The following is a 27,589-nucleotide window of genomic DNA, read 5'->3' as shown; positions in this document are numbered from 1 at the left end:
GTGTATGTGTGTGGGATGCACAGGGGAAGGAAAGGGAGGAGCCACAGGCAGGAAGTTATAGAGGAGGCTGCTGGAAGTAGCGAGGGTACATTGTTGGTGCTGGAAGCAGAGGAGGTAATGACAGAGAACTGTATTTTATAGAGTGTGTTTATAATATGTAGATATCATATTTTACACATGTGAAAGAAATTATACATTTAAATCTTCATATTGTGCTTCACTGTTCTCCATTTTGTATGCCTCAGCTAGAAACAGTTTAGAGAAACAACTTATGCAAGCATGTTATTTCTGTAGGAAAAGGTCCCCCCTCAGCTCGCAGGTAAACAGGCACATGATGGTTATCAAAGGTTCAAAACGTCACACTTCCATCTCTGAACGCTTCATGCTCAGCAACAAGTGTGATTGGCTACAAGCTTAGTTCTGAGGGTCTAAAACCTCTCTTATCAGATGCAATGTGGAAATTACACCGTATGCAAAGTGACATACTCTACACCTCTTTATTGTAATGCCCTTGCTTAAAGAGACACTGACACGAAAAAAAAAAATGATGATATGATTTGTATCTGTAGTACAGCTAAGAAATAAAACATTAGGATCAGAGACAAACGTCTAATTGTTTCCAGTACAGGAAGAGTTAAGAAACTCCAGTTGTTATCTCTATGCAAAAAAGCCATTAACCACTTGAGGACCGTGGGCTTTACCCCCCTTAAGGACCGGCCACTTTTTTTCCATTCAGACCACTGCAGCTTTCACGGTTTATTGCTCGCTCATACAACCTACCACCTAAATGAATTTTGGCTCCTTTTCTTGTCACTAATAAAGCTTTCTTTTGGTGCTATTTGATTGCTCCTGTGATTTTTACTTTTAATTATATTCATCAAAAAAGACATGAATTTTGGCAAAAAAATGATTTTTTTTAACTTTCTGTGCTGACATTTTTCAAATAAAGTAAAATTTCTGTATACATACAGCGCAAAAAATGTGGACAAACATGTTTTTTGATTAAAAAAAACCCATTCAGTGTATATTTATTGGTTTGGGTAAAAGTTATAGCGTTTACAAACTATGGTGCAAAAAGTAAATTTTCCCATTTTCAAGCATCTCTGACTTTTCTGACCACCTGACATCCAGGGGCTAGAATTCCAGGATAGTATAAATGCCCCCCAAATGACCCCATTTTGGAAAGAAGACATCCCAAAGTATTCACTGAGAGGCATAGTGAGTTCATAGAATATATTAATTTTTGTCACAAGTAAGCGGAAAATGACACTTTGTGACAAAAAAAAAAAAAAAAAATTCCATTTCTTCTAACTTGCGGCAAAAAAAAAATGAAATCTGCCACGGACTCACCATGCCCCTCTTTGAATACCTTGAAGTGTCTACTTTCCAAAATGGGGTCATTTGTGGGGTGTTTACTGTCCTTGCATTTTGGGGGGTGCTAATTTGTAAGCACCCCTGTAAAGCCTAAAGGTGCTCATTGGACTTTGGGCCCCTTAGCGCAGTTAGGTTGCAAAAAAGTGCCACACATGTGGTATTGCCGTACTCAGGAGAAGTAGTATAATATGTTTTGGGGTGTATTTTTACACATACCGATGCTGGGTGGGAGAAAGATCTCTGTAAATGACAATTTTTTTATTTTTTTTACACACAATTGTCCATTTACAGAGATCTTTCTCCCACTCAGCATGGGTATGTGTAAAAATACACCCCAAAACACATTATACTACTTCTCCTGAGTACGGCGATACCACATGTGTGGCACTTTTTTGCAGCATAACTGCGCTAAGGGGCCCAAAGTCCAATGAGTACCTTTAGGATTTCACAGGTCATTTTGAGAAATTTCGTTTCAAGACTACTACTCACGGTTTAGGGCCCCTAAAATGCCAGGACAGTATAGGAACCCCACAAATGACCCCATTTTAGAAAGAAGACACCCCAAGGTATTCCGTTAGTAGTACGGTGAGTTCATAGAAGATTTTATTTTTTGTCACAAGTTAGCGGAAAATGACACTTTGTGAAAAAAAACAATAAAAATCAATTTCCGCTAACTTGTGACAAAAAATAAAATCTTCTATGAATTCACCGTACTACTAACAGAATACCTTGGGGTGTCTTCTTTCTAAAATGGGGTCATTAGTGGGGTTCCTATACTGCCCTGGCATTTTAGGGGCCCTAAACCGTGAGGAGTAGTCTTGAAACGAAATTTCTCAAAATGACCTGTGAAATCCTAAAGGTACTCATTGGACTTTGGGCCCCTTAGCGCAGTTAGGCTGCAAAAAAGTGCCAATCATGTGGTATCGCCGTACTCGGGAGAAGTAGTATAATGTGTTTTGGGGTGTATTTTTACACATACCCATGCTGGGTGGGAGAAATAACTCTGTAAATGGACAATTGTGTGTAAAAAAAATCAAAAGATTGTCATTTACAGAGGTATTTCTCCCACCCAGCATGGGTATGTGTAAAAATACACCCCAAAACACATTATACTACTTCTCCCGAGTACGGCGATACCACATGATTGGCACTTTTTTGCAGCCTAACTGCGCTAAGGGGCCCAAAGTCCAATGAGTACCTTTAGGATTTCACAGGTCATTTTGAGAAATTTTGTTTCAAGACTACTCCTCACGGTTTAGGGCCCCTAAAATGCCAGGGCAGTATAGGAACCCCACTAATGACCCCATTTTAGAAAGAAGATACCCAAACGTATTCCGTTAGGAGTATGGTGAGTTCATAGAAGTTTTTATTTTTTTGTCACAAGTTAGCGGAAATTGATTTTAATTGTTTTTTTTTCACAAAGTGTCATTTTCCGCTAACTTGTGACAAAAAATAAAATCTTCTATGAACTCACCATACTCCTAACGGAATACGTTTGGGTATCTTCTTTCTAGAATGGGGTCATTTGTGGGGTTCCTATACTGCCCTGGCATTTTAGGGGCCCTAAACCGTGAGGAGTAGTCTTGAAACCAAATGTCGCAAAATGACCTGTGAAATCCTAAAGGTCCTCATTGGACTTTGGGCCCCTTAGCGTACTTAGGGTGTAAAAAAGTGCCACATATGTGGTACCGCCGTACTCAGGAGAAGTAGTATAATGTGTTTTGGGGTGTATTTTTACACATACCCATGCTGGTATGTGTAAAAATACACCCCAAAACACATTATACTACTTCTCCTGAGTACGGCGATACCACATGTGTGACACTTTTTTGCAGCCTAGGTGCGCTAAGGGGCCCAACGTCCTAATCACAGGTCATTTTGAGGCATTTGTTTTCTAGACTACTCCTCACGGTTTAGGGCCCCTAAAATGCCAGGGCAGTATAGGAACCCCACAAGTGACCCCATTTTAGAAAAAAGACACCCCAAGGTATTCCGTTAGGTGTATGGCGAGTTCATAGAAGATTTTATTTTTTGTCACAAGTTAGTGAAAAATGACACTTTGTAAAAAAAAAAAAAAAATCAATTTCCGCTAACTTTTGACAAAAAATAAAATCTTCTATGAACTCGTCATACACCTAACAGAATACATTGGGGTGTCTTTTTTCTAAAATGGGGTCAGTTTGTGGGGTTCCTATACCGCCCTGGCATTTTACGGGCCCAAAACCGTGAGTAGTCTGGAAACCAAATGTCTCAAAATGACTGTTCAGGGGTATAAGCATCTGCAAATGTTGATGACAGGTGGTCTATGAGGGGGTGAATTTTGTGGAACCGGTCATATGCAGGGTGGCCTTTTAGATGACAGGTTGTATTGGGCCTGATCTGATGGATAGGAGTGCTAGGGGGGTGACAGGAGGTGATTGATGGGTGTCTCAGGGGGTGGTTAGAGGGGAAAATAGATGCAATCAATGCACTGGGGAGGTAATCGGAAGGGGGTCTGGGGGGGATCTGAGGGTTTGGCCGAGTGATCAGGAGCCCACACGGGGCAAATTAGGGCCTGATCTGATGGGTAGGTGTGCTAGGGGGTGACAGGAGGTGATTGATGGGTGTCTCAAGGTGTGATTAGAGGGGGGAATAGATGCAAGCAATGCACTGGCGAGGTGATCAGGGCTGGGTCCTGAAGGCATTCTGAGGGTGTGGGCGGGTGATTGAGTGCCCTAGGGGCAGATAGGGGTCTAATCTGATAGGTAGCAGTGACAGGGGGTGATTGATGGGTAATTAGTGGGTGTTTAGGCTAGAGAACAGATATAAACACTGCACTTGGGAGGTGATCTGACGTCGGATCTGCAGGCGAACTATTGGTGTGGGTGGGTGATCAGATTGCCCGCAAGGGGCAGGTTAGGGGCTGATTGATGGGTGGCAGTGCCAGGGGGTGATTGATGGGTGGCAGTGCCAGGGGGTGATTGATGGGTGATTGACAGGTGATTGACAGATGATCAGTGGGTTATTACAGGGAAGAACAGATATAAATATTGCACTGGCAAATTGATAAGGGGGGGTCTGAGGGCAATCTGAGCGTGTAGGCGGGTGATTGGGTGCCCGCAAGGGGCAGATTAGGGTCTGATCTGATGGGTAACAGTGACAGGTGGTGATAGGGGGTGATTGATGGGTAATTAGTGGGTGTTTAGGGTAGATAACAGATGTAAACACTGCACTTGGGAGGTGATCTGACGTCGGATCTGCGGGCGATCTATTGGTGTGGGTGGGTGATCAGATTGCCCGCAAGGGGCAGGTTAGGGGCAGATTGATGGGTGGCAGTGCCAGGGGGTGATTGATGGGTGGCAGTGACAGGGGGTGATGGGTGATTGACAGGTGATCAGGGGGATAGATGCATACAGTACACAGGGAGGGGGGGTCTGGGGAGAATCTGAGGGGTGGGGGGGGGGTGATCAGGAGGGGGCAGGGGGGGGGATAAAAAAAAATAGCGTTTACAGATAGTGACAGGGAGTGATTGATGGGTGATTAGGGGGGTGATTGGGTGCAAACAGGGGTCTGGGGGGTGGGCAGGGGGGGTCTGAGGGGTGCTGTGGGCGATCTGGGGCAGGGGGGGAGAAATCAGTGTGCTTGGGTGCGACATATGGTGGCTGCAGCCTGCCCTGGTGGTCCCTCGGACATTGGGACCACCGGGAAAGGAGGCAGCCTGTATAATACACTTTGTAAACATTACAAAGTGTATTATACACTTTGTATGCGGCGATCGCGGGGTTAACATCCCGCCGGCGCTTCCGTATGGCCGGCGGGATGTTGCGGCGGGTGAGCGGTGACAGGCACCGGCAGAGGATCGCGTCACGGATGACGCGATCGCTCCGCCCATGCCCTTACATGGACCGCCGCCTTTGGGCATGAGCTGGTCCTTGCGGGCTCCACTTCCCGGCCGCCCCTGTGCGTTAGGCGGTCGGGAAGTGGTTAAGCTCTATGACTCTGGAGAGGGCTGTCTTCTGAAGTTTATTATCTCAACTGTTAGTGAAGAATTTTCTTTTTCTCTGCCAGACTACAAGTCAATAGTTCACAAGACTGCGCTGAAAAAAATCATTTAGAATGCTGAGTAGATGTTAAACTGCAAATATTAACCACTTTGTCCTCCTTGACGTATAAAAACGTCAAGGAGGACAGGCGCGCACCCGCGCGCTCCCGCGGCCGATCGCGCTCGTGCACGCGCATTCCCGGCCGCGGATTCGGTAGCCACGGAATCAATGTATCGGGCTATGGAGCCCGATCACTGATTCCTCTCCCCCGCTGAAAAAGCGACAGCTTCTCTCGGAAGCTTCGCTCTTTCTGAAGCTGTGTCCCTCTAAGCGTACATTGTACGCTTAGAGTGACGTCATGTAAACAAACTCGAGATTGCCATCTTGTGGCCAAAAAGTAAAACTACAAGTAAATGCAAAAAAACATTACAATACACCAATATTTCCCCAAATAAAACACTTTTATATCCCACCCTCCCAAAAATGCCCACATAAAATGTTTAATAAAAAAAAAAAAAAAAATTACTATAAAAAAAAAAAAAACACATAAATATTTACCTAAGGGTCTAAACTTTTTAAATATCTATGTAAAGATGAAATATTTCTCTCTATTTTTTTTTTTATAAGCTTGTAAATAGTGATGTATGCAAAACGGAAAAAATGCTCTTTTATTTCCAAATAAAATATTGTCGCGATACATTGTGATAGGGACATAATTTAAATGGTGAAATAACCGTGACAAATGGGCAATAACAATACGTGGGTTTTAATTATGGAGGCATGTATTATTTTAAAACTATAATGGCCGAAAACTGACAAATAATGAATTTTTTCATTTTTTTTTCTTATTCTTCCTGTTAAAATGCATTTACAGTAAAGTGGCTCTTAGCAAAATGTACCCCCAAAGAAAGCCTAATTGGTGGCGGAAAAAACAAGATATAGATCAGTTCATTGTGATAAGTAGTGATAAAGTTATAGGCTAATGGATGGGAGGTGAACATTCCTCGGATGCATAAGCTGAAAACGACTGAGATGTTAAGTGGTTAAAGAATGATGCAATGTTATAAAACACACTATATAACTGAAAATAAAAATATGGGAATATTTTCTTTGCTACTAATCTAGTAATTATCCGTACTACACAACCAATTCATTATATCATTTTTTTTTTTTTGCTTCATTTCTTTAAAGTAAACCTTTTGGGATAAAAGTGCCCCTGGGGGGTTCTTACCTTGGGAGGGAAAAACCTCTGGATCCTAATCAGGCTTCCGCTGTATCCCATCCACCAGACTGATCCTTTGGTGACATCTCCGAACTCAGTACATACATGCAAGCATTCAGTACATACTTGCAGATTCTAATCTTTAGATAGGTTTGATACACTGAATGCTTGCATGTATGCACTGTGTGTAACATGGCCAGAGTGAGGAAACATACTAACAAGGGGATCCTTTATGTGACTACATAAGAGACCTTATTCTTACAATGAAGGCTCTGGCTTTTAACTTGGCTGTAGGGATAGTGTAGATTCCTGCAAGTGTGCAGTGGTCTTACTAATTCTGCTGTTTATTTTGCCACGCCCCCTTTGGCATCTCTCTAATACATATTCGCTTAGCTCACGGTGAGGAGCATGGTTTCTGTGTTCTTATTGGGGATAGACTGCTTCTGCTATGTGCGGCCAGTACAGGGTGATAGGTGATGAGAGCCATGTCTCTACAGTGACCGGGCACAGAGATAATGCCTTGTTACCAAATACAGTAGTGAGTCCCTACCTCTGGCACCATTATGTCACCTCCTGTTACCCCATGTCACTTGGAACATCATCCCCATCCTAATAAGCACAACTAACTATAAGTATGGACCAGTAAACACCAATATCCCAACAGAAGAGGTGGGTTATATAAAGTGTAGAAAGATAAAGCTCTAAATGTATATAGTATAATGAAAGCAATATTTTTATTGTTTATCTTGTTGGGGACATAGGCTATTGTAATCTGCAGCTTTTGCAGTTTCTTATCTCTGCTAGGATGCAAATCTCATTAGCCCGGTTCCATGCACACATGCCACAATCGCCCAATGACAGCGGAGTTCTGTGTGCCAGTGGGGAGCCAGTTTTATAGGCTTCCTGTGATCACAGAGGGGAACAAAAGACTCTGGCCCTTAGAGTGTACCTGAGATGAAAAAAATTAAAAAAATAATTCATATCTGCGGCTTCCTCCAGCCCCATTCAGGCTAATCAGCCCCTTGCCGGCCTACTCCACCTCCTAGATCTTCCACTAAGCGGTCCACTAATTCTGGCAGTCTGGGCCAGTAAATGCAAGCGCAGTCCAGCCATGCGCACTCCCCCGTCACATTTCCACGGCCGGGAGCATTCTGCACCTTTGCAGTAGTACTGCACAGGCGTAGAACGGTGGCAGTGAAGGGAGTGTGATGGGGCACGCATGCAGATGGGCCACACATGCTCAGTGTGCCCCCAGTTTATGGTGTTAATGGGGCATCTAGGAGAAGATCCAGGTGGTGGAGGAGAACCATGAGGGACCTATCAGCCTGAAGGGTGCTGGAGGAAGCCCTAGGTATGAATATTTTTTTTTTTTATTGTCTCATAGTGGTTAAATATACAATAACTATACATAAATATACATAAAGGACTAAATAGATATAAATCCATGACATGATTCTCCATGCATAAGAGGCAATTGTTTCCAAGCCAAATCACAAATCCTGATGGGTGTTTTATGGAACAGCATCCGCTTCTTCAGAGATAAGTAATAACTTCAGCTGTGTTGCACATTGGCTGAGACAAAGTCACTGAAGCACAGAAAATAGATATAAACCTTTCATCAGTGGTTCCTACATAGGTGTCACCAGAATAGTGACCTGGTCCTCCTCCTCTGTATCTCCAAGTCAGGGCAGAAAGTGTGTGGCTTCCTGATGTATGATTTGTTCACCTATTCTTTATTATCCCTCTACAGGGAAAGTCCTTTCCAAGAAATCACATGACCACAGGACTGAGGATGGAGAACTGGAGTCACATGACTGAGAGGATATTAAACCTCACCCTGGAGATCATCCAACTGGTGACCAGAGAGGTGAGGAGCATTCTGGGAAGGTTATATGACATCACTCCTATCTCTATTAATAATACACAGATCACTGGAGAGGTGAGGAGGATTCTGGGAATGTATACGGTGACTGTTATTGTATATGTTTGTACAGAATTATAAAATAGTGAAGGAGACATCTGGTGAACTACTGACACCCAGCAGCCATCGCCATGGACCATCCCACATCACAGAGCGGCCACCTCACTCCCTAACATCTGAGAGAAACAATGTGAAGAAGATTGTAGAAGTCATCAACAAGATGATGGAGCTGCTGACAGGAAAGGTGAGCAATGCTGGGTATTATGGGACATTATCCAGTAACGGCAAGGCATGCGCTTGTACGGTAACTGTACCGCTGTGTGTGTCTGCTTCCTACTGTATAAGGTATCGGGATCTCTGTCTTTTTCTCCATGCAGGAGTGGCAATTCTTGGAAGGACACAAGGAACTCTATAAGGAGACCATGATAGAGAATCAGCTGCCACTCCCATCACTGGGTAAGAGGAGACATTAATTTCTTGTAAAGGAGAGATTACTAAGGAGAGTCCACCTATATTCCCAATAGAGACAAGGAGCTGATTCATGAAGCTGCACTTCTATAGAGAGCTACCTGGCAGCACTGCATTCTAAATTCAAGGTAGCACACTATGCTCCCTCTTGCAGCGTAGCGCGCCTTCCTTAGTTACGCGCGTTGCTTACATAGCAACACGCGTTCCTTTAAATGCCAACCGCTGCTCTGAAGTATCACTATTGCCATACTTCACTAGAGCAGCAGCTACTATGTTAATTAACATAGTTACTATGTATTTAACATAATTATTATGTTAATTAACGTAGTAGCTGTGTTAACATAGTAGCGGCCACGCTAGTGAAGTATCGCGGTCCTGATAACTTCAAAGCAGAGGCCAGCTTTTAAAGGAACGCTCGTTGCTAAGCAACGCTCGTAACTAAGGAAGTCGTGTTACGCTGCAAGAGCGAGCATAGCGTGCAACCTTGAATTTAGAGTGCAGCGCTGTCATGGAGCTCACACTGCTATAGCAGCGCATCTTCATGAATAAGCCCCAATTTGTTAAGACAGTGTGTGTGTTTCCTACAGATGGATCCAGTAACAGAAACCCACCAGAGAGATGCACAGGTCCTCTTTATTCCCAGGATTATACACAGGAAGATCTCACCACCCCCCACCATTATCAGGTAGATTTAGCTGAGAGACTGAAACTCTTTAAATTTTGTAAAAAATGTGTTTCATGTGATCATAGATAAATATTGCTTACAACTCGAAATATTATTTCCTTTGACTTGTTTTTAGGGTAAAGAACCAACCGATTTAAAAGTTTATATTAAAGAGAAAGGAGAGACTTCTATGAAGGCTGAACATCAAACTATGGAAGAAGGTGAAATGATGACAATTAAAGATGAAAAAGAGACATATGTGAGGAGTGATCAGCAGTCTGTGGAGGAGGGTGACATGAGGACAAGTAAAGAGAAAGAAGAAGAGACATATGTGAGGAGTGATCAGCAGTCAGTGGAGGAGGGTTACATGAGGACAAGTAAAGAGAAAGAAGAGGAGACCTATGTGAGGAGTGATCAGCAGTCAGTGGAGGAAGGTGACATGATGAGGACAAGTAAAGAGAAAGAAGAGGAGACATATGTGAGGCGTGATCAGCAGTCTGTGGAGGACGCCGACATGAGGACAAGTAAAGAGAAAGAAGAAGAGACATGTGTGAGGAATGATCAGCAGTCAGTGGAGGAGGGTGACATGATGAGGACAAGTAAAGAGAAAGAAGAAGAGACATGTGTGAGGAATGATCAGCAGTCAGTGGAGGAGGGTAACGTGATGAGGACAAGTAAAGAGAAAGAAGAGGAGACATATGTGAGGCGTGATCAGCAGTCTGTGGAGGAGGGTGACATGAGGACAAGTAAAGAGAAAGAAGAGGAGACCTATGTGAGGAGTGATCAGCAGTCAGTGGAGGAGGGGGACATGAGGACAAGTAAAGAGAAAGAAGAGGAGACATATGTGAGGAGTGATCAGCAGACTATGGAGGAGGGTGACATGAGGAGGACAATTAAAGAAGAAGAAGAGACATATGTGTGGAGTGATCAGCAGACTATGGAGGAGGGTGACATGAGGAGGACAATTAAAGAAGAAGAGACATATGTGAGGTGTGATCAGCAGACTACGCAGGAGGGTAACATAAGGACAAGTAATGAGGAAGAAGAAGAGACCTATGTGAGGAGTGATCAGCAGTCTGTGGAGGAGGGTGACATGATGGGGGCAATTAAAGTGGAAGAAGAAGAGATGTATCTGAGGAGTGACCAGCTGACTATGGAAGAAGGTGAAATGATGACAATTGAAGAAGAGACATATGTGAGGAGTGATCAGCAGTGTATGGAGGAGGGTGACATGAGGACAATTAAAGAAGAGGAATGTTCTCTGGACATCAGCACAGGTGAAGAAATAAACTGAAAACTCTGAAATGATTTGCATTACCATCTTATGAGACTGAATAATCAATGTTAAATGAGAAAGGATTAAGGGTAGGACTACTTAGTGAAGGAGCATCGATAAGGCCTCGTTCACATCATTTAGCACAGATAGCCGTGTGTTTGGGGAACGCAATGTGTCTAATCACACACCATCTGCACCGCTATGCGCTGTGCTGCTGATCACATTCATTACAGTGAATGAGTCAATGCTGCGATTCCCGAAAAATGCCTTTAGCAGTGCGATAGCGCATCGCTCTGCTGCGCAGTGCATATGATGGGAATGGCAGAAGTACTGTCTATGCACTTCTACAGTTCTTGCATGTCACACATCATACACACTGCCGAAATGACAGCTGCGCATATGTGATCGAGGCCTAAATGATGGGTTCAGGAAATTGTTAGGTATAAGGGGGATTGGGATGGGTCAGATAAGAATACAGAGTATAGACAGATTAGGCAGTTGCTGGTGAAGAGAGAAGCAGACATTTTCAAGCATTTGAAATTAAATGTAACTGAACATCTGGGGGCTCCTAATTTAAAGGGAATCTGAAGTGAAAATAAACTTATTATATAACAAATTCTGTGTGTAGTACAGCTAAGAAATAGAACATTAGTAGCATTGATATAAGTCTCATATTGTTTCCAGTACAGGAAGAGTTAAGAAACTTCATTCGTTATCTATGCAAAAGCTTCTCCAAGCTCTCCAACTAATTTAGGCAGAGAGCAATGCTATTTTCTGAAGCACTTCTACATCAAAGAAACAACTAAAGACAACTTCAAATAAGATTTTACTGCCAAAAAGTTCAAAGGGTCATTATTTCTGCTGTGTTTCATATTTTAAAATACAGAGTGTAGTTTGTAAACTGCAAATATTAGAGAATGATTCAATGTTAAAAAAAAAAAAAAAAAATAGCAATATAACTGGAAATTCTTTGCTACTAATGTTCTATTAATTATCTGTACTACTCATACAATTCATTATATCATATGTTTTGTTTTTCAGTGTCACTTTAAACAAATATATGAAACGAACCTCACACTAAAGGAGATACCAAGAAATTAGGAGATACTGTACACATATGAAAGGCCCATCTCCATTCCTCAGTATAACATTATAGTACCAACACATGAGGAGGAGATACTGTACACCATATGAAAGGTCCATCTCCGTTCCTCAGTATAACATCATAGTACCAACAAATGAGGAGGAGATACTGTACACCATATGAAAGGCCCATCTCCATTCCCCAGTATTACATCATAGTACCAACAAATGAGGAGGAAATACTGTACACCATATGAAAGGCCTATCTCCATTCCTCAGTATAACATCATAGTACCAACACATGAGGAGGAGATACTGTACACCATATGAAAGGCCCATCTCCATTCCTCAGTATAACATCATAGTACCAACAAATGAGGGGGAGATACAGTACACCATATGAAAGGCCCATCTCCATTCCTCAGTATAACATCATAGTGCCAACAAATGAGGAGGGGATACTGTACACCATATGAAAGGCTCATCTCCATTCCTCAGTATAACATCATAGTACCAACAAATGAGGAGGACGTACTGTACACCATATGAAAGGCCCATCTCCATTCCTCAGTATAACATCATAGTGCCAACAAATGAGGAGGGGATACCGTACACCATATGATAGGTCCATCTCCATTCCTCAGTATAACATCATAGTACCAACAAATGAGGAGGAGATACTGTACACCATATGAAAGGCCCATCTCCATTCCTCAGTATAACATCATAGTACCAACACATGAGGAGGGGATACTGTACACCATATGAAAGGCCCATTGTTATTCCTCAGTATAACATCATAGCACCAACAAATGAGGAGGAGATACTGTACACCATATGAAAGGCCCATCTCCATTCCTCAGTATAACATCATAGTGCCAACAAATGAGGAGGGGATACTGTACACCATATGAGAGGCCCATCTCCATTCCTCAGTATAACATCATAGCACCAACAAATGAGGAGGATATACTGTACACCATATGAAAGGCCCATCTCCATTCCTCAGTATAACATCATAGTGCCAACAAATGAGGAGGGGATACTGTACACCATATGAAAGGTCCATCTCCATCCCTCAGTATAACATCATAGTGCCAACAAATGAGGAGGAGATACTGTACACCATATGAGAGGCCCATCTCCATTCCTCAGTATAACATCATAGTACCAACAAATGAGGAGGAGATACTGTACACCATATGAAAGGTCCATCTCCATCCCTCAGTATAACATCATAGTACCAACAAATGAGGAGATACTGTACACCATATGAAAGTCCCATCTCCATTCCTCAGTATAACATCATAGTACCAACAAATGAGGAGGAGATACTGTACACCATATGAAAGGTCCATCTCCATCCCTCAGTATAACATCATAGTACCAACAAATGAGGAGATACTGTACACCATATGAAATGCCCATCTCCGTTCCTCAGTATAACATCATAGTACCAACACATGAGGAGGGGATACTGTACACCATATGAAATGCCCATCTCCATTCCTCAGTATAACATCATAGTACCAACAAATGAGGAGGAGATACTGTACACCATATGAAAGGCCCATCTCCATTCCTCAGTATAACATCATAGTACCAACAAATGAGGAGGAGATACTGTACACCATATGAAAGGCCCATCTCCATTCCTCAGTATAACATCATAGTACCAACAAATGAGGAGGAGATACTGTACACCATATGAAAGGTCCATCTCCATCCCTCAGTATAACATCATAGTACCAACAAATGAGGAGGAGATACTGTACACCATATGAAAGGCCCATCTCCATTCCTCAGTATAACATCATAGTACCAACAAATGAGGGGGAGATACTGTACACCATATGAAAGGCCCATCTCCATTCCTCAGTATAACATCATAGTACCAACAAATGAGGAGGGGATACTGTACACCATATGAGAGGCCCATCTCCATTCCCCAGTATAACATCATAGTGCCAACAAATGAGGGGATACTGTACACCATATGAAAGGCCCATCTCCATTCCTCAGTATAACATCATAGCACCAACATATGAGAAGGAGATACTGTACACCATATGAAAGACCCATCTCCATTCCTCAGTATAACATCATAGTACCAACAAATGAGGTGGAGATACTGTACACCATATGAAAGACCCATCTCCATTCCTCAGTATAACATCATAGTACCAACAAATGAGGAGGAGATACTGTACACCATATGGAAGGCCCATCTCCATTCCTCAGTATAACATCATAGTACCAACAAATGAGGAGGACATACTGTACACCATATGAAAGGCCCATCTCTATTCCTCAGTATAACATCATAGCACCAACAAATGAGGAGGAGATACTGTACACCATATGAGAGGCCCATCTCCATTCATCAGTATAACATCATAGCACCAACAAATGAGGAGGAGATACTGTACACCATATGAGAGGCCCATCTCCATTCCTCAGTATAACATCATAGCACCAACAAATGAGGAGGAGATACTGTACACCATATGAGAGGCCCATCTCCATTCCTCAGTATAACATCATAGCGCCAACAAATGAGGAGGAGATACTGTACACCATATGAGAGGCCCATCTCCATTCCTCAGTATAACATCATAGCACCAACAAATGAGGAGGAGATACTGTACACCATATGAGAGGCCCATCTCCATTCCTCAGTATAACATCATAGCACCAACAAATGAGGAGGAGATACTGTACACCATATGAAAGGCCCATCTCCATTCCTCAGTATAACATCATAGTACCAACAAATGAGGAGGATATACTGTACACCATATGAAAGGTCCATCTCCATCCCTCAGTATAACATCATAGTACCAACACATGAGGAGGGGATACTGTACAACATATGAAAGGCCCATCTCCATTCCTCAGTATAACATCATAGCACCAACAAATGAGGAGGAGATACTGTACACCATATGAAAGGCCCATCTCCATTCCTCAGTATAACATCATAGTGCCAACAAATGAGGAGGAGATACTGTACACCATATGAAAGGCCCATCTCCATTCCTCAGTATAACATCATAGTACCAACAAATGAGGGGGAGATACTGTACACCATATGAAAGGCCCATCTCCATTCCTCAGTATAACATCATAGCACCAACAAATGAGGAGGAGATACTGTACACCATATGAAAGGCCCATCTCCATTCCTCAGTATATCATCATAGCACCAACAAATGGGGGAGGGGGGGGTTGAATACTGTACGCCATATGAAAGGCCCATCTCCATTCCTCAGTATAACCTCATAGTACCAACAAATGAGGAGATCCTGTACACCATATGAAAGGCCCATCTCCATTCCTCAGTATAACCTCATAGTACCAACAAATGAGTAGGAGATACTGTACACCATATGAAAGTCCCATCTCCATTCCTCAGTATAACATTATATCACCAATAAATGAGGGGGAGATACTGTACACCATATGAAAGGCCCATCTCCATTCCTCGGTATAACATCATAGTACCAACAAATGAGGAGGAGATACTGTACACCATATGAAAGGTCCATCTCCATTCCTCAGTATAACCTCATAGTACCAACAAATGAGTAGGAGATACTGTACACCATATGAAAGTCCCATCTCCATTCCTCAGTATAACATTATATCACCAATAAATGAGGGGGAGATACTGTACACCATATGAAAGGCCCATCTCCATTCCTCGGTATAACATCATAGTACCAACAAATGAGGAGGAGATACTGTACACCATATGAAAGGCCCATCTCCATTCCTCAGTATAACATCATAGTACCAACAAATGAGGAGGATATACTGTACACCATATGAAAGGTCCATCTCCATCCCTCAGTATAACATCATAGTACCAACACATGAGGAGGGGATACTGTACAACATATGAAAGGCCCATCTCCATTCCTCAGTATAACATCATAGCACCAACAAATGAGGAGGAGATACTGTACACCATATGAAAGGCCCATCTCCATTCCTCAGTATAACATCATAGTGCCAACAAATGAGGAGGAGATACTGTACACCATATGAAAGGCCCATCTCCATTCCTCAGTATAACATCATAGTACCAACAAATGAGGGGGAGATACTGTACACCATATGAAAGGCCCATCTCCATTCCTCAGTATAACATCATAGCACCAACAAATGAGGAGGAGATACTGTACACCATATGAAAGGCCCATCTCCATTCCTCAGTATATCATCATAGCACCAACAAATGGGGGGGGGGGGGGTTGAATACTGTACGCCATATGAAAGGCCCATCTCCATTCCTCAGTATAACCTCATAGTACCAACAAATGAGGAGATCCTGTACACCATATGAAAGGCCCATCTCCATTCCTCAGTATAACATCATAGTACCAACACATGAGGAGGGGACACTGTGCACCATATGAAAGGTCCATCTCCATCCCTCAGTATAACATCATAGTACCAACAAATGAGGAGGAGATACTGTACACCATATGAAAGGCCCATCTCCATTCCTCAGTGTAACATCATAGTACAACAAATGAGGAGGAGATACTGTACACCATATGAAAGGCCCATCTCCATTCCTCAGTATAACATCATAGTACCAACAAATGAGGAGGAGATACTGTATACCATATGAAAGGTCCATCTCCATTCCTCAGTATAACCTCATAGCACCAACATATGAGAAGAAGATACTGTACACCATATGAAAGGCCCATCTCCATTTCTTAGAATAACATTATAGCACCAACAAATGAGGAAGAGATAAGCCAATGTTTTCTAATTCCGTTCTGCTATCCTCGCTGCAGTTGCATGGAGATGTTTGTAAATTATGCTAATTGTATTCAGTGTATGTTTCCTACAGATGGATGCTATAACAGATACCCACCAGAGAGATGTACAGGTCCTCCTTATTCCCCGGATTATACACAGGAAGATCACACCATCCCTCACCATTATCAGGTAAAAAATTGATCAAAAACTACAAACAAAATTACATTTTTTATTTTGGTATTTATACCTTTATTATATAATCAGAATGGAAAGCCGAACAATGTAAGCATTGCTGGTAAAGACGAGGTGAAAGAGGAGGATGGAGCAGACAGTGTGATGGAGGAGGCGGAGCTCTCAGGAGGACTCACAGATCTCTGTAGTGACTTTAAGATTGAATCATCCATCTGCACAAACCCACCAGAGAGCAGTACAGGTCCTCTTTATTCCCAGGTTTGTCCGCAGGAAGATCACAGCTATGCGCTGCAATATCAGGTATTTGGCACTGAAGGTTTACAACTTGTGTGTTTCAAATCTCTGAAATGATAATCTACTATAGAGTCTCAATTCATTAATTCTAATGTGGGAAATGTATTTTCTTCTATGATTTTGTGTGTTTAGGCTGAAGAACTGACTGATATGAAACATGAGATTAAAGAAGAAGAAGAAGAGGAGACAGAAGTGACGGGTGGCCGGCAGTGTATGGAGGAGGAGGACATGATGGTGACCAGTGAATTGAGAATGCCAGTTTCAGGTGAAGAAATAACCTTACCTGACCTATTCTATGCGGACACTGAGATCCTCTCCATCCCCTCATTAGTTATAAGCTGCTCGCCATTAGTATGAATTATCCTTTAGTCTGGTTTGGTAGATGATGAGCCTCATTTGCAGCAGAGGTAATGTGGCCAGATAATGAGGCAGTTATTCAGCTGTAATATTGTCTCCTATAACATGAAGATCTGTACATGTGGATGTGTTTTTCCTTTGTACCATACATGTGGGATCACAAATAGGTACGCTGTGCAAAGCATGCTGGGATCAGGCAAGTCAGAATACCGGGGAGAACACAACATCTGTCACCCCACTTCTCATCCCCTCCCTTCCTTCATCCCACAGACAGTCACACTTCCCTCTGCTGCACTCACCACTGCCATGTGAGATACAACAGGGTCATCAGAGTTTAGTAAGGACCACCCACATGTGTATTACACCCTCCCATGCTATCTGCAGTGTCACATGACCAGCAGCGCTCCTGTGTGCTCTGTAGCATAGTGATTCCCATACAGTCCAGTGTCTCCAGACCAGCCTGGAAGGTGTTTTGTATTGTTAGGCAGCCATGATTACTTTGCATGAAGGTGCAGAAACCTGTGTAGCATGTGTGCAGCATGTGGCTACAGAGGACACGGGTCCACCAGAAGCTCAACACCAATATCTCTCCATCTGCCAGCTGGATGCAAAAGTAGATCCAACATTATTGTGGAAGGGGATCCATTTACTGGTATCTGTACATTTCTGTACATAACTCTCTGCCACGTTTCTTTCTTATTTCTTTTCATTTTTCCCACCATTTACTGTCTGTTTATCTAAACCCCCTTCCCCTTCTCCCTCAGCTTTATACATACTGCAACATTCCCACCTTCATCTCTATTACTTTTATCTATGCCATTTATATATTACATCTCTTGTACCTCCATCACCACTTATCAACTACTAAAAGGGCAAACCTAAAGGCCCATATACACGTCAGATTTTTTTCAGAGACGGGTCGTTTGGACGTCCCGTCGTTCAGTTGTCCGGACGTCAAATCGGGCATGTGTACAGTCCGTCGTTCAGCTGATAAGACCAAGATCAAGACCAGTCTTATCAGCTGAAGACGGACTATACACACGCCTGATTTCACATCCGAACGATGGGACATCCAAACGACCCGGCGTTTAAAAAAATCTGACGTGTGTATGGGCCTTAAAAGTCGTCATAATCAAGATTTGCCAGCAGTGGGTGCGTAGCTTACTATAAACAGAATATTTATAAGTGAATAGGTTTACCTCTGGACAAAATATGCAACACTCATCAGTTGAAGTTTATAAAATTATATTGATATGAAAAAAATAGATAAAGCATATATACTGTACAGACATATACATCTCTCCAGTTGTTGTCCATCATCCAATATACATTTTTTCAAAGTTCCTTTTAGTGAAACAAGTCCATATCAATATAGCAACTCTTCTGCTGTAGATTTTATCCTCCACCGATACTTATCTCGAAATTGTACAGTGTAGGGTACACACAAATATAGCATTATCCTTAAAAATGATATATAGAGTTCTATTCTTGTATAAAGAACTTTAAGTAGATACATCTTCATAAAAACAAAGCTAGGTAGTTGTCCGTAAGCTTGTAATTGCATTTAAATAGTAATGCTTACTGATTGGTAGATAACTTTTTAATGTAATTTTTTATCTTAAAAAGCGTAAAACTGCTGAAGTTTGAAATGACAAGTCTTTCATGTTTACATAAGCTATTGTCAATAAATTCACCAAGAATAATGCATATCACCTGTCTTGTGTTCTAGAATCACAGTGGAAGGTTGAGTCTCTTGCTAGGCCTCAATCGATCTCAGTAGAGTTTCAGGCTCAATGATCAAATATACCAGCCTGCCAGGGCTTTTTATTGTAAAGTTTCTAAGATGGCTTCTGTTTGGGGATTTTATGGTGACGCACAAAATTCAAACTTATTTTTAACTGGTACATGCTAACATTTTGAGACATTTTTAAACTATTGGGCTATATGAGCAGGTGCGTACATATATGACGCTACTTGGCTTATTAACGTAAGCAATCTACTTCTTTTCTAATCAAAATTACATCACTAACATTTTAATTAGATCTTATGACCCAAGTGGTGTACGTATGACAACTTTCTAGATCTAATGTATGCCAAGATATATGCGTATGTTCAAGCTTATCTTATGTTCTAAAAATATGGTATGTTCTTTGATACATCATTAATGGGGATTTCTGAACCCCTCCTGTGGTCACAGGTTGTAATGTCTTGATCACATGCTTCATTGTTTAATCACATGGCTTATTGTTTTGGTTTTGTATTCATAACAAACAGCCATCTGTTTTAATACATGCTAAATTATATAGAAAGCAAACTTATTTATAGGTCTATTATTGATCAACTCATTAATTAATAACTCTATAATCACTATACATGATTAATATATAAGCATATAGAAGGCTTAGCTTCTGTAGTGCATGTGGTTGGCCTTACATAAGTGCATTGCATTACAGCCAGAACTGAGTAAAGTCAAAACATTTCTCCAGTGCTATCTGAATATAAACATAACCTTGTACAGGGAACAAACAGTTAACTGAAGAAAATGACACTAAAGGTCCGTACACACGCCGGACTGCTGGCAACGACGGGTCCGTCGTCGCCTCCCGCTGGGTGGGCATTCCAGTGACAGTCCGGCGTTTGTACAGTCTGTCTGCAGACTGATAAGGCTGTTTCTGAGCGATCCGCCTGGCGGATCACTCAGAAACAGCCGTATCAGTCCGCCGACTGTCGCTGGAACGCCCACCCAGCGGGAGGTGACGACAGACCCGTCGTTGCCTGCAGTCCGGTGTGTGTACGGACCTTAAGGATTACTTTAACCAACAATCTAACTCTGATTAAACAAGAACTCTGCTTATAATCATAAAGTCTTGAAATTCACTCAAATAATTTGGAAAACATTTTAAAACATGTATAATCAACTTAAAGCAAGATGGAGATAATTTATCTGCATTAATATGAGATTTTCTGACCTCTGTGTTTCCACCAGCTCTCCTTATCCAATCTGTGTCTCCACCAACTCCTACCATCTCTGTCTCTACAACCTCTGCCTCCACCAACTCTACTACTACCACCTCTGTCTTTAACCACCTCTCCTAACAAATGTGTCTCCGCCACCTCTCCTTCCACCACCTGTGTCCATGGGCTCTCCTTCTAACACATTTGTCTCCATCAGTTCTTTTTCTACCACCTCTGTCCACCATCTGTCCTTCTACCATCTCTCCTTCTTTTATATATTACATCTTTTGTACCTCCGCCACCACTTTTCTGTTTACCACCTGTCTTCCCCTCATCTCCTTCCACTACTTCTGTATCCACCGACTTTCCTTCTACCACCTTTGTCTCCACCAGTTCTCCTCCTACCACCTCTTATCTCCATCAACTCTCCCTCTACCACCACTCTCTCCACCAGCTCTCCTTCAACCACGTGTCACCACCAACTGTCCTTTTACCACCTATGTCTCCACCAACTCTCCCTCTACCACCTCTGCTTCCATCAACTCTCCTTCTCTGCCTCCACCATCTCTTCTATCATCCCTCTCTCTCCTGCAACTATCCTTCTACCACCTCTGCCTCCACCAGCTCTTCTATCATCCCTCTCTCTCCAGCAACTCTCCTTTTACCACCTCTATCTCCAGCATTTCTCTCTCCACCACCTTTGTCTCCACTAGCTCTTTCTACCATCTCCGTTCCCACTAATTCTCCTTCTACCACCTTCATCTCTACCAACTGTCCTTTTACCACTTCTCTCTCCAGCAGCTCTCCTTCTACCACCTCTGCACTGAGCTACTTCTACATACTTTGCCTCCATCAGGTGTCCTCTTTCTTTACAAACTTTCCTTCTACTAACTCTGTCTCCACCAGTTCTCCTTCTACAGCCTCTGTCCCCAACTCGCCTTCTTCTACCTCTGTCTCTCTATCTCTCCTTCTACCAGTTCTGTCTTTACTAACTCTCTATCACCTCTGCCTCCACCAGCTCTCCTTCTATCATCTCTCTCTCCTGCAACTCTCCTTCTACCATCTCTGTATTGACCCCCTCTGTCTACACCAATTCTCCCTCTATCACCTCTGTATCCACCAACTCTCCTTCTACCACCTCTATCACAATCAACACTCCTTCTACCTTCTTTGTCTCCACCAGTTCTTTCTCCACCATTTCTGTCTCCACCAACTCCTTCTACCACCTCTGTTTGCACCAGCTTTCCTTCTATCACCTCTATCTCCTTTTATTCTTCTATCAGCTCTCCCTCTACCAACTCATTCTCTACCAAATCTCCTACCACGACCTCTGTCTCCACTAACTCTGCTTTTGCTTCCTTTGTATCCACCAACTCTACTCCTACCACCAACCCTTCTCTTGCCACCTCTGTCTCCACCAACTCTTCTTTACCACCTCCTATTTCTACCAACTCTCCTTCCACTACTGTCTTCACCAACTCTCCTTCTACCACCTCTATTCAACCAACTCTTCTTCTACCACCTCTGTCTTTACCAACTCCTTCTACCATCTCTGTCTCCACCATATTCTACCACTTCTGTCTCTACCAGCTCTCCTTCTACTACCTATATTTCCACTTATTATTTTTCTACCACCTCTATCTCCACCTAGTCTCCTTCCACCTCTGTCTCCACCTACTTTCTACCACCTCGGTCTCCACCAGCTCTTCTTTTACCACCTTTGTCTCCATCAACTTTCCTACCATCTCTGTCTCCGTCACCTCTTCTTCTACCATCTCTGTCGCCACCACCTCTTCTTCTACCACTTTTTTTTATCCACCAAACTTTCCTTCTACCACCTATGTCTCCACCAGCTCTCTTTCCACCACCTCTGTCTCCAACAACTCTTCTTCAACTAGATCTCTTCCTACCACCTCTGCCTCAACCAACTCACTTCTTACCGCTGCTGTCTCAACCACATCGCTTCTTACCACCAATATCTCCAATAGCTCTTTTTCTACCACTTCTGTCATCACTAACTCTCCTTCAACCACACCTCTCTCCACTAGTTCTCCTACCACAACTGTCTCTGCCAACTCTCCTTCTACCACCTCTGCCTCAAGCAATTCTTCCTGTACCACCTCTATCTCCACCAACTCTCCCTCTACTACCTCTGGGTCTACTAGCTCTCCTTCTACCACCTCACTTACAGCCTTAAGGTGGCCATTAACAGTAAAATTCCCTGGATGATCGATCACCTAATTATATTATATTATTGGCGTTGGTATCATTAATGATTGTATATTGACAGTCTAATCAAAAAGTGTAAGACCTGCTTAAAGGACAGCTAAAGTAAGGAGCATATGAAGACTACCTTATTTATTTCCTTTTAAACAATACCATTTTACTGGCAGCCCTGCTGATCTATTTGGCTGCAGTAGTGTCTGAATAACAATAGAAACACGCATGCAGCTAATCTTGTCAGATCTGACAATAATGTCAGAAACATCTGATCTGCTTGTTCAGGGTCTATGGCTAAATGTATTACAGGCAGAGGATCAGTTGGATAGCCAGGAAACTGGTATCACTTAAAAGGAAATATTTATGGCAGCCTCCACATCTCTCTCACTTCAGTTGTCCTGTACGTCTAGTTGTAATTAGGATTGGGTCTTTACATACACATGTATCTCATCATGTTACATCACTTCTTATGGTTTTATTTCATGTATTCATTTTCTTCTGCAGCCAATCTGTTCTCGAGCGCTGTGACACTTCTGCCTACTAGAGCAGCATACAGGATTCCCAACTACATAACAGGAGCTATAAACATTGTTTTATATTTGTTCCCCAACAGACAGAAATGATGTGAGGATCCCCTCGGAGGTCCATCCTATTCCACCTCCAGATGGTGCTACAGAAGATGATGGCGTCACACAATGTTCTCCAATCACTGGAAACACAAATCATAGAGATCACAGTGCAGATGGATCATCCTCGGATCCTGAAGAACCTTCTGACCAATCACATTCTATAAAAGCTCCATCTAATGCTGAGGACTCTGCCAGTAACATAAGTGCTGATAGAGGTGGAGCTCGTAAACGATTATCATGTTCTGAATGCGGTGAAAATTTTAGTAGGAAATCCACTCTCACCCTACATCTTAAAACACACATAGAGTGGCATCCTTACTCATGTTCAGAGTGTGGGAAAGGTTTCACTGAGAATAAAGACCTTCTTCAACACAAGAAAACTCACACAGATAAGCATCCTTTTTCATGCTTACACTGTGACAAACACTTTGCTACTAAAGGAAGCTTTGTTAAACACCAGAAATCTCACACTGGTGGGCGTCCTTTTTCATGTTCAGAGTGTGGGAAGACATTTGTAACCAATTACGACCTTCTTAGACACCTAAAAACACACACAGGCGAGAAGCCTTATCCATGCTCAGAGTGTGGGAAGAGATTTCTAACTAATTATGACCTTCTTAGACACCTAAAATCACACACAGGTGAGAAGCCTTATCCATGCTCAGAGTGTGGAAAATGTTTCCTTGACAACGGATCTCTTCTTAAACACATAAGAAGACACGTCGGTGTGCGTTCTTTTTCATGTTCAGAATGTGGGAAAGACTTCTCACAGAGGAGTCACCTTATTAGACATCAGGCAAGTCACACAGGTCTGAAACGTTTTTCATGTTCAGAATGTGGGAAAGACTACTTACGTAGGAGTCGGCTTATTAGGCATCAGGCAAGTCACACAGGCCTTATACCTTTTTCATGTTCAGAGTGTGGGATGGGATTTACAGAAAATACTGACCTTCATAGACACCTAAGAACTCACACAGGTGAGAAGCCTTATCCATGCTCAGAGTGTGGGAAATGTTTTATTGACAACTCATCTCTTCAGAAACACATAAGAAGACACGTCGGTGTGCGTTCTTTTTCATGTTCAGAATGTGGGAAAGACTTCTCACAGAGGAGTCACCTTATTAGGCATCAGGTAAGTCACACAGGTCTGAAACCTTTTTCATGTTCAGAATGTGGGAAGGGATTTACAGAAAATAGTAACCTTCTTAGACATCTAAGAACTCACACAGGTGAGAAGCCGTATCCATGCTCAGAGTGTGGGAAATGTTTTATTGACCACTCATCTCTTCATAAACACATAAGAAGTCACATTGGTGTGCGTTCTTTTTCATGTTCAGAATGTGGGAAAGACTTCTCACAGAGGAGTCACCTTATTAGGCATCAGGTAAGTCACACAGGTCTGAAACCTTTTTCATGTTCAGAATGTGGGAAGGGATTTACAGAAAATAGTAACCTTCTTAGACATCTAAGAACTCACACAGGTGAGAAGCCGTATCCATGCTCAGAGTGTGGGAAATGTTTTATTGACCACTCATCTCTTCATAAACACATAAGAAGTCACATTGGTGTGCGTTCTTTTTCATGTTCAGAATGTGGGAAAGACTTCTCACAGAGGAGTCAGCTTATTAGGCATCAGGCAAGTCACACAGGTCTGAAACCTTTTTCATGTTCAGAATGTGGGAATCTCTTTACTGACAAACGAGGTCTTCTTAAACACATGAAGAGACACACTGGCAAGTATTATTTCTCTTGCTCAGAGTGTGGCAGAACTTTCAATCAGAAAGCAAGCCTTCTTCAGCACCTAAAAAGGCACAGAGATAATAGTCCTGTTTCATGCTTACCATGTGAGAAACAATTTGTTAGCAAAGAAACACTTGCTAAACACGAGAAACTTCATGAGTGAGCCAAGTTGTGTATGTTCAGAATGTGGGAAATATTTATATTTTAAAAAAGATCTTGGCTCACACCAGGGATGTCACAGAGGATAGTGTCTTTATGCATGCTTAGCCTGTGGAAAGGATTATATTGGTAAGCAACATCTACGTGGTCACCAGAAACGTCACACAGGAGAGCATATTTTACATGTTCAGAGTGTGGGAAAAACTTTATTCACAAGCGGCACCTTATCAGATGTAAGGTGTGCCACACAGGCGTATGCTGCTTTTTTCATACTCGGAGTGTGGGAAGTGATTTTTGGAGAAGAAAGATCTTAATAAGCACATGAGGAGACACACCAGGAGACACACGCCTTTGTCATGTTCAGAGTGTGGGAAATATTTCACTAAGAGTGAAGCTCTTCTTGAGCACATAAGAAGTTACAGCGGCAAGTCTTTTTCGTGTTCAGAATGTGGGAAAAGCTTCTTTGAAAAAAAAAAAAAAGGAACCCCTTGTGAGACACCAGAAAATTGATACTGGTGAGAAAACTTGTGTGTTCAGAGTGTGGGAAATGCTTCTTTGAGAGTGGAACCTTCATCAGCACATGAGGAGGCACAGAGGAGAGCGCCCTTTATTTATATTCAGAAAGTGGGAGAAGCTTCTATGAGAATGGTGTCCTTCTGAAACACCAGACAACTCACGCAGACAAGAACTCTGATCTTGCTGGCTGCTGATTGGTGAAGGGATAAATGATTCAGGATGGCGACACGTCTGGTTCTGTTGTGATTTTGGCTCTGCGGACTTTCTAAAACGAAAGATTAATTTGTGTAATCCCAGCTGCCTTTCCTTCGCAGGAATTGATGTCTGTGAGTGCAGAATTTATATCTGTATTTCTGTAGTGATATTTAGCTATAGGCGGAGTCTAGTGTGTGGAGGGCTTTTATCTCTTGGGGACTCCAGTGGTGACATCTCTGTGCCATCATTCCTGGCTCTGCTCCTGCAGACATTTAGCTGTTGCTGAAAACTCTCTGGTATCCCCGCCCACCTTGTCATGTGACTGCCCTTGGTTTTCTATTTTCAGTTTCTTGTGTTCCCGCCCCCCAAAGTGACCAGCCAATCAAAGTCAGGAGAGCTGGCTCTTGTAATGCTAGAGGCCTGTATGCCACAGCAGTAAAGTGAGGAGACTTCTGCTTACACAACTCACCAGTCTCCCCAGCAGGAGCCACTCTATCAATTAAAATATGTATTTGTAATAATTTACATGTTCCTGGTCTTTTTTTTTTACTGTCAAGTAACATAAATACAATAAATAGAAATATAATAACTGTAGATGTTGCCTGTAAGACAGCAAGCAATCCCAATCTCTTTGTTGATTAAATGTTATTTGGATGATTCTAGGTACACATGTGATATTTTTTTTTTTACAATAAAAGGCTTTTACTTTTGTTGCGGAAAAAGTAATAAAAACATCTATGTATAAAACTCACAAGACCTGTCTCCTGTCACCTCAGGCTGGGGGGGGTTTGAATCATAACTCCTGCGGGAGGAGCGGCATAGATAGGGGAAGGGAGTGTCTGCAGACTCTCAACAGGAGCAAACATCCAACACCTGATGTGTGTACTGATTTACTTGGTGCCTTTTTATTCCCCCTTTTAAAGAGTCTCCAATTAGAGTACTTCTATGTATAAAGACCTTCCCATTTAGTGCACTCTTATAGTTCATTCACATATAATGGCTCGTATGCTCTGCCAACACTTGTACTGTGACTTCTTGTTTTCCCTGGGGGGCTAGTGGTTCCCCTCCCATGCAGAGATGGGCAGAAGAGAGCTGGGTAAGCATGATCTCACCTCTCTCCATTCCAGCAATGATCACTGTGCTCTCGTTCCAGCCAGACTCTTTTGCCAGGTGTTCAGTATCGCTACTTGATGGTGTCATCAGACTGAGCACATATGGATGGAGGAGACCGGTTATAGTACGGGATGCAGGAGAGTCATAATCATCACTGGAGGTACTACTTACCTCAGCATCATTCCCATCTGCCAATCTCTGCAAGGAGAGGTGCTAGCATGTGCTTTCTGCTCATATGGCTGCCTAATACTGCTATCTGGGGACACACCCAGCTAGCTAATACTGCTATCTGGGGCACACACAGTTACCTAATACTGCTATCTGGGGGCACACACAGCTACCTAATACTGCTATCTGGGGGCACACACAGCTGCCTAATACTGCTATCTGGGGACACACCCAGCTAGCTAATA

General features: G+C 42.5%; 1 protein-coding gene across 1 annotated transcript; it reads left to right on the top strand.

Annotated features, from left to right (window-relative positions):
- The first annotated feature begins 15 nt into the window (after positions 1 to 15).
- On the top strand, positions 16 to 26,745 carry LOC137536971 (uncharacterized). Its single transcript, XM_068259135.1, has 10 exons — positions 16 to 114; positions 8,369 to 8,485; positions 8,613 to 8,783; positions 8,917 to 8,995; positions 9,595 to 9,692; positions 9,808 to 10,948; positions 16,898 to 16,995; positions 17,071 to 17,298; positions 17,425 to 17,557; positions 23,438 to 26,745. Exons 1-10 carry the CDS (start codon positions 16 to 18, stop codon positions 25,354 to 25,356), a joined length of 4,083 nt encoding a protein of 1,360 aa, XP_068115236.1. The 3' UTR covers positions 25,357 to 26,745.
- Positions 26,746 to 27,589: the final 844 nt, after the last annotated feature.

This window comes from Hyperolius riggenbachi, chromosome 10 (assembly GCF_040937935.1).
Source record: "Hyperolius riggenbachi isolate aHypRig1 chromosome 10, aHypRig1.pri, whole genome shotgun sequence".
In the NCBI taxonomy this organism is placed as follows: domain Eukaryota; kingdom Metazoa; phylum Chordata; class Amphibia; order Anura; family Hyperoliidae; genus Hyperolius; species Hyperolius riggenbachi.
The sequence above is the reverse complement of the archived record's forward strand: the minus strand, read 5'-3'. Positions and strand labels throughout refer to the sequence as shown.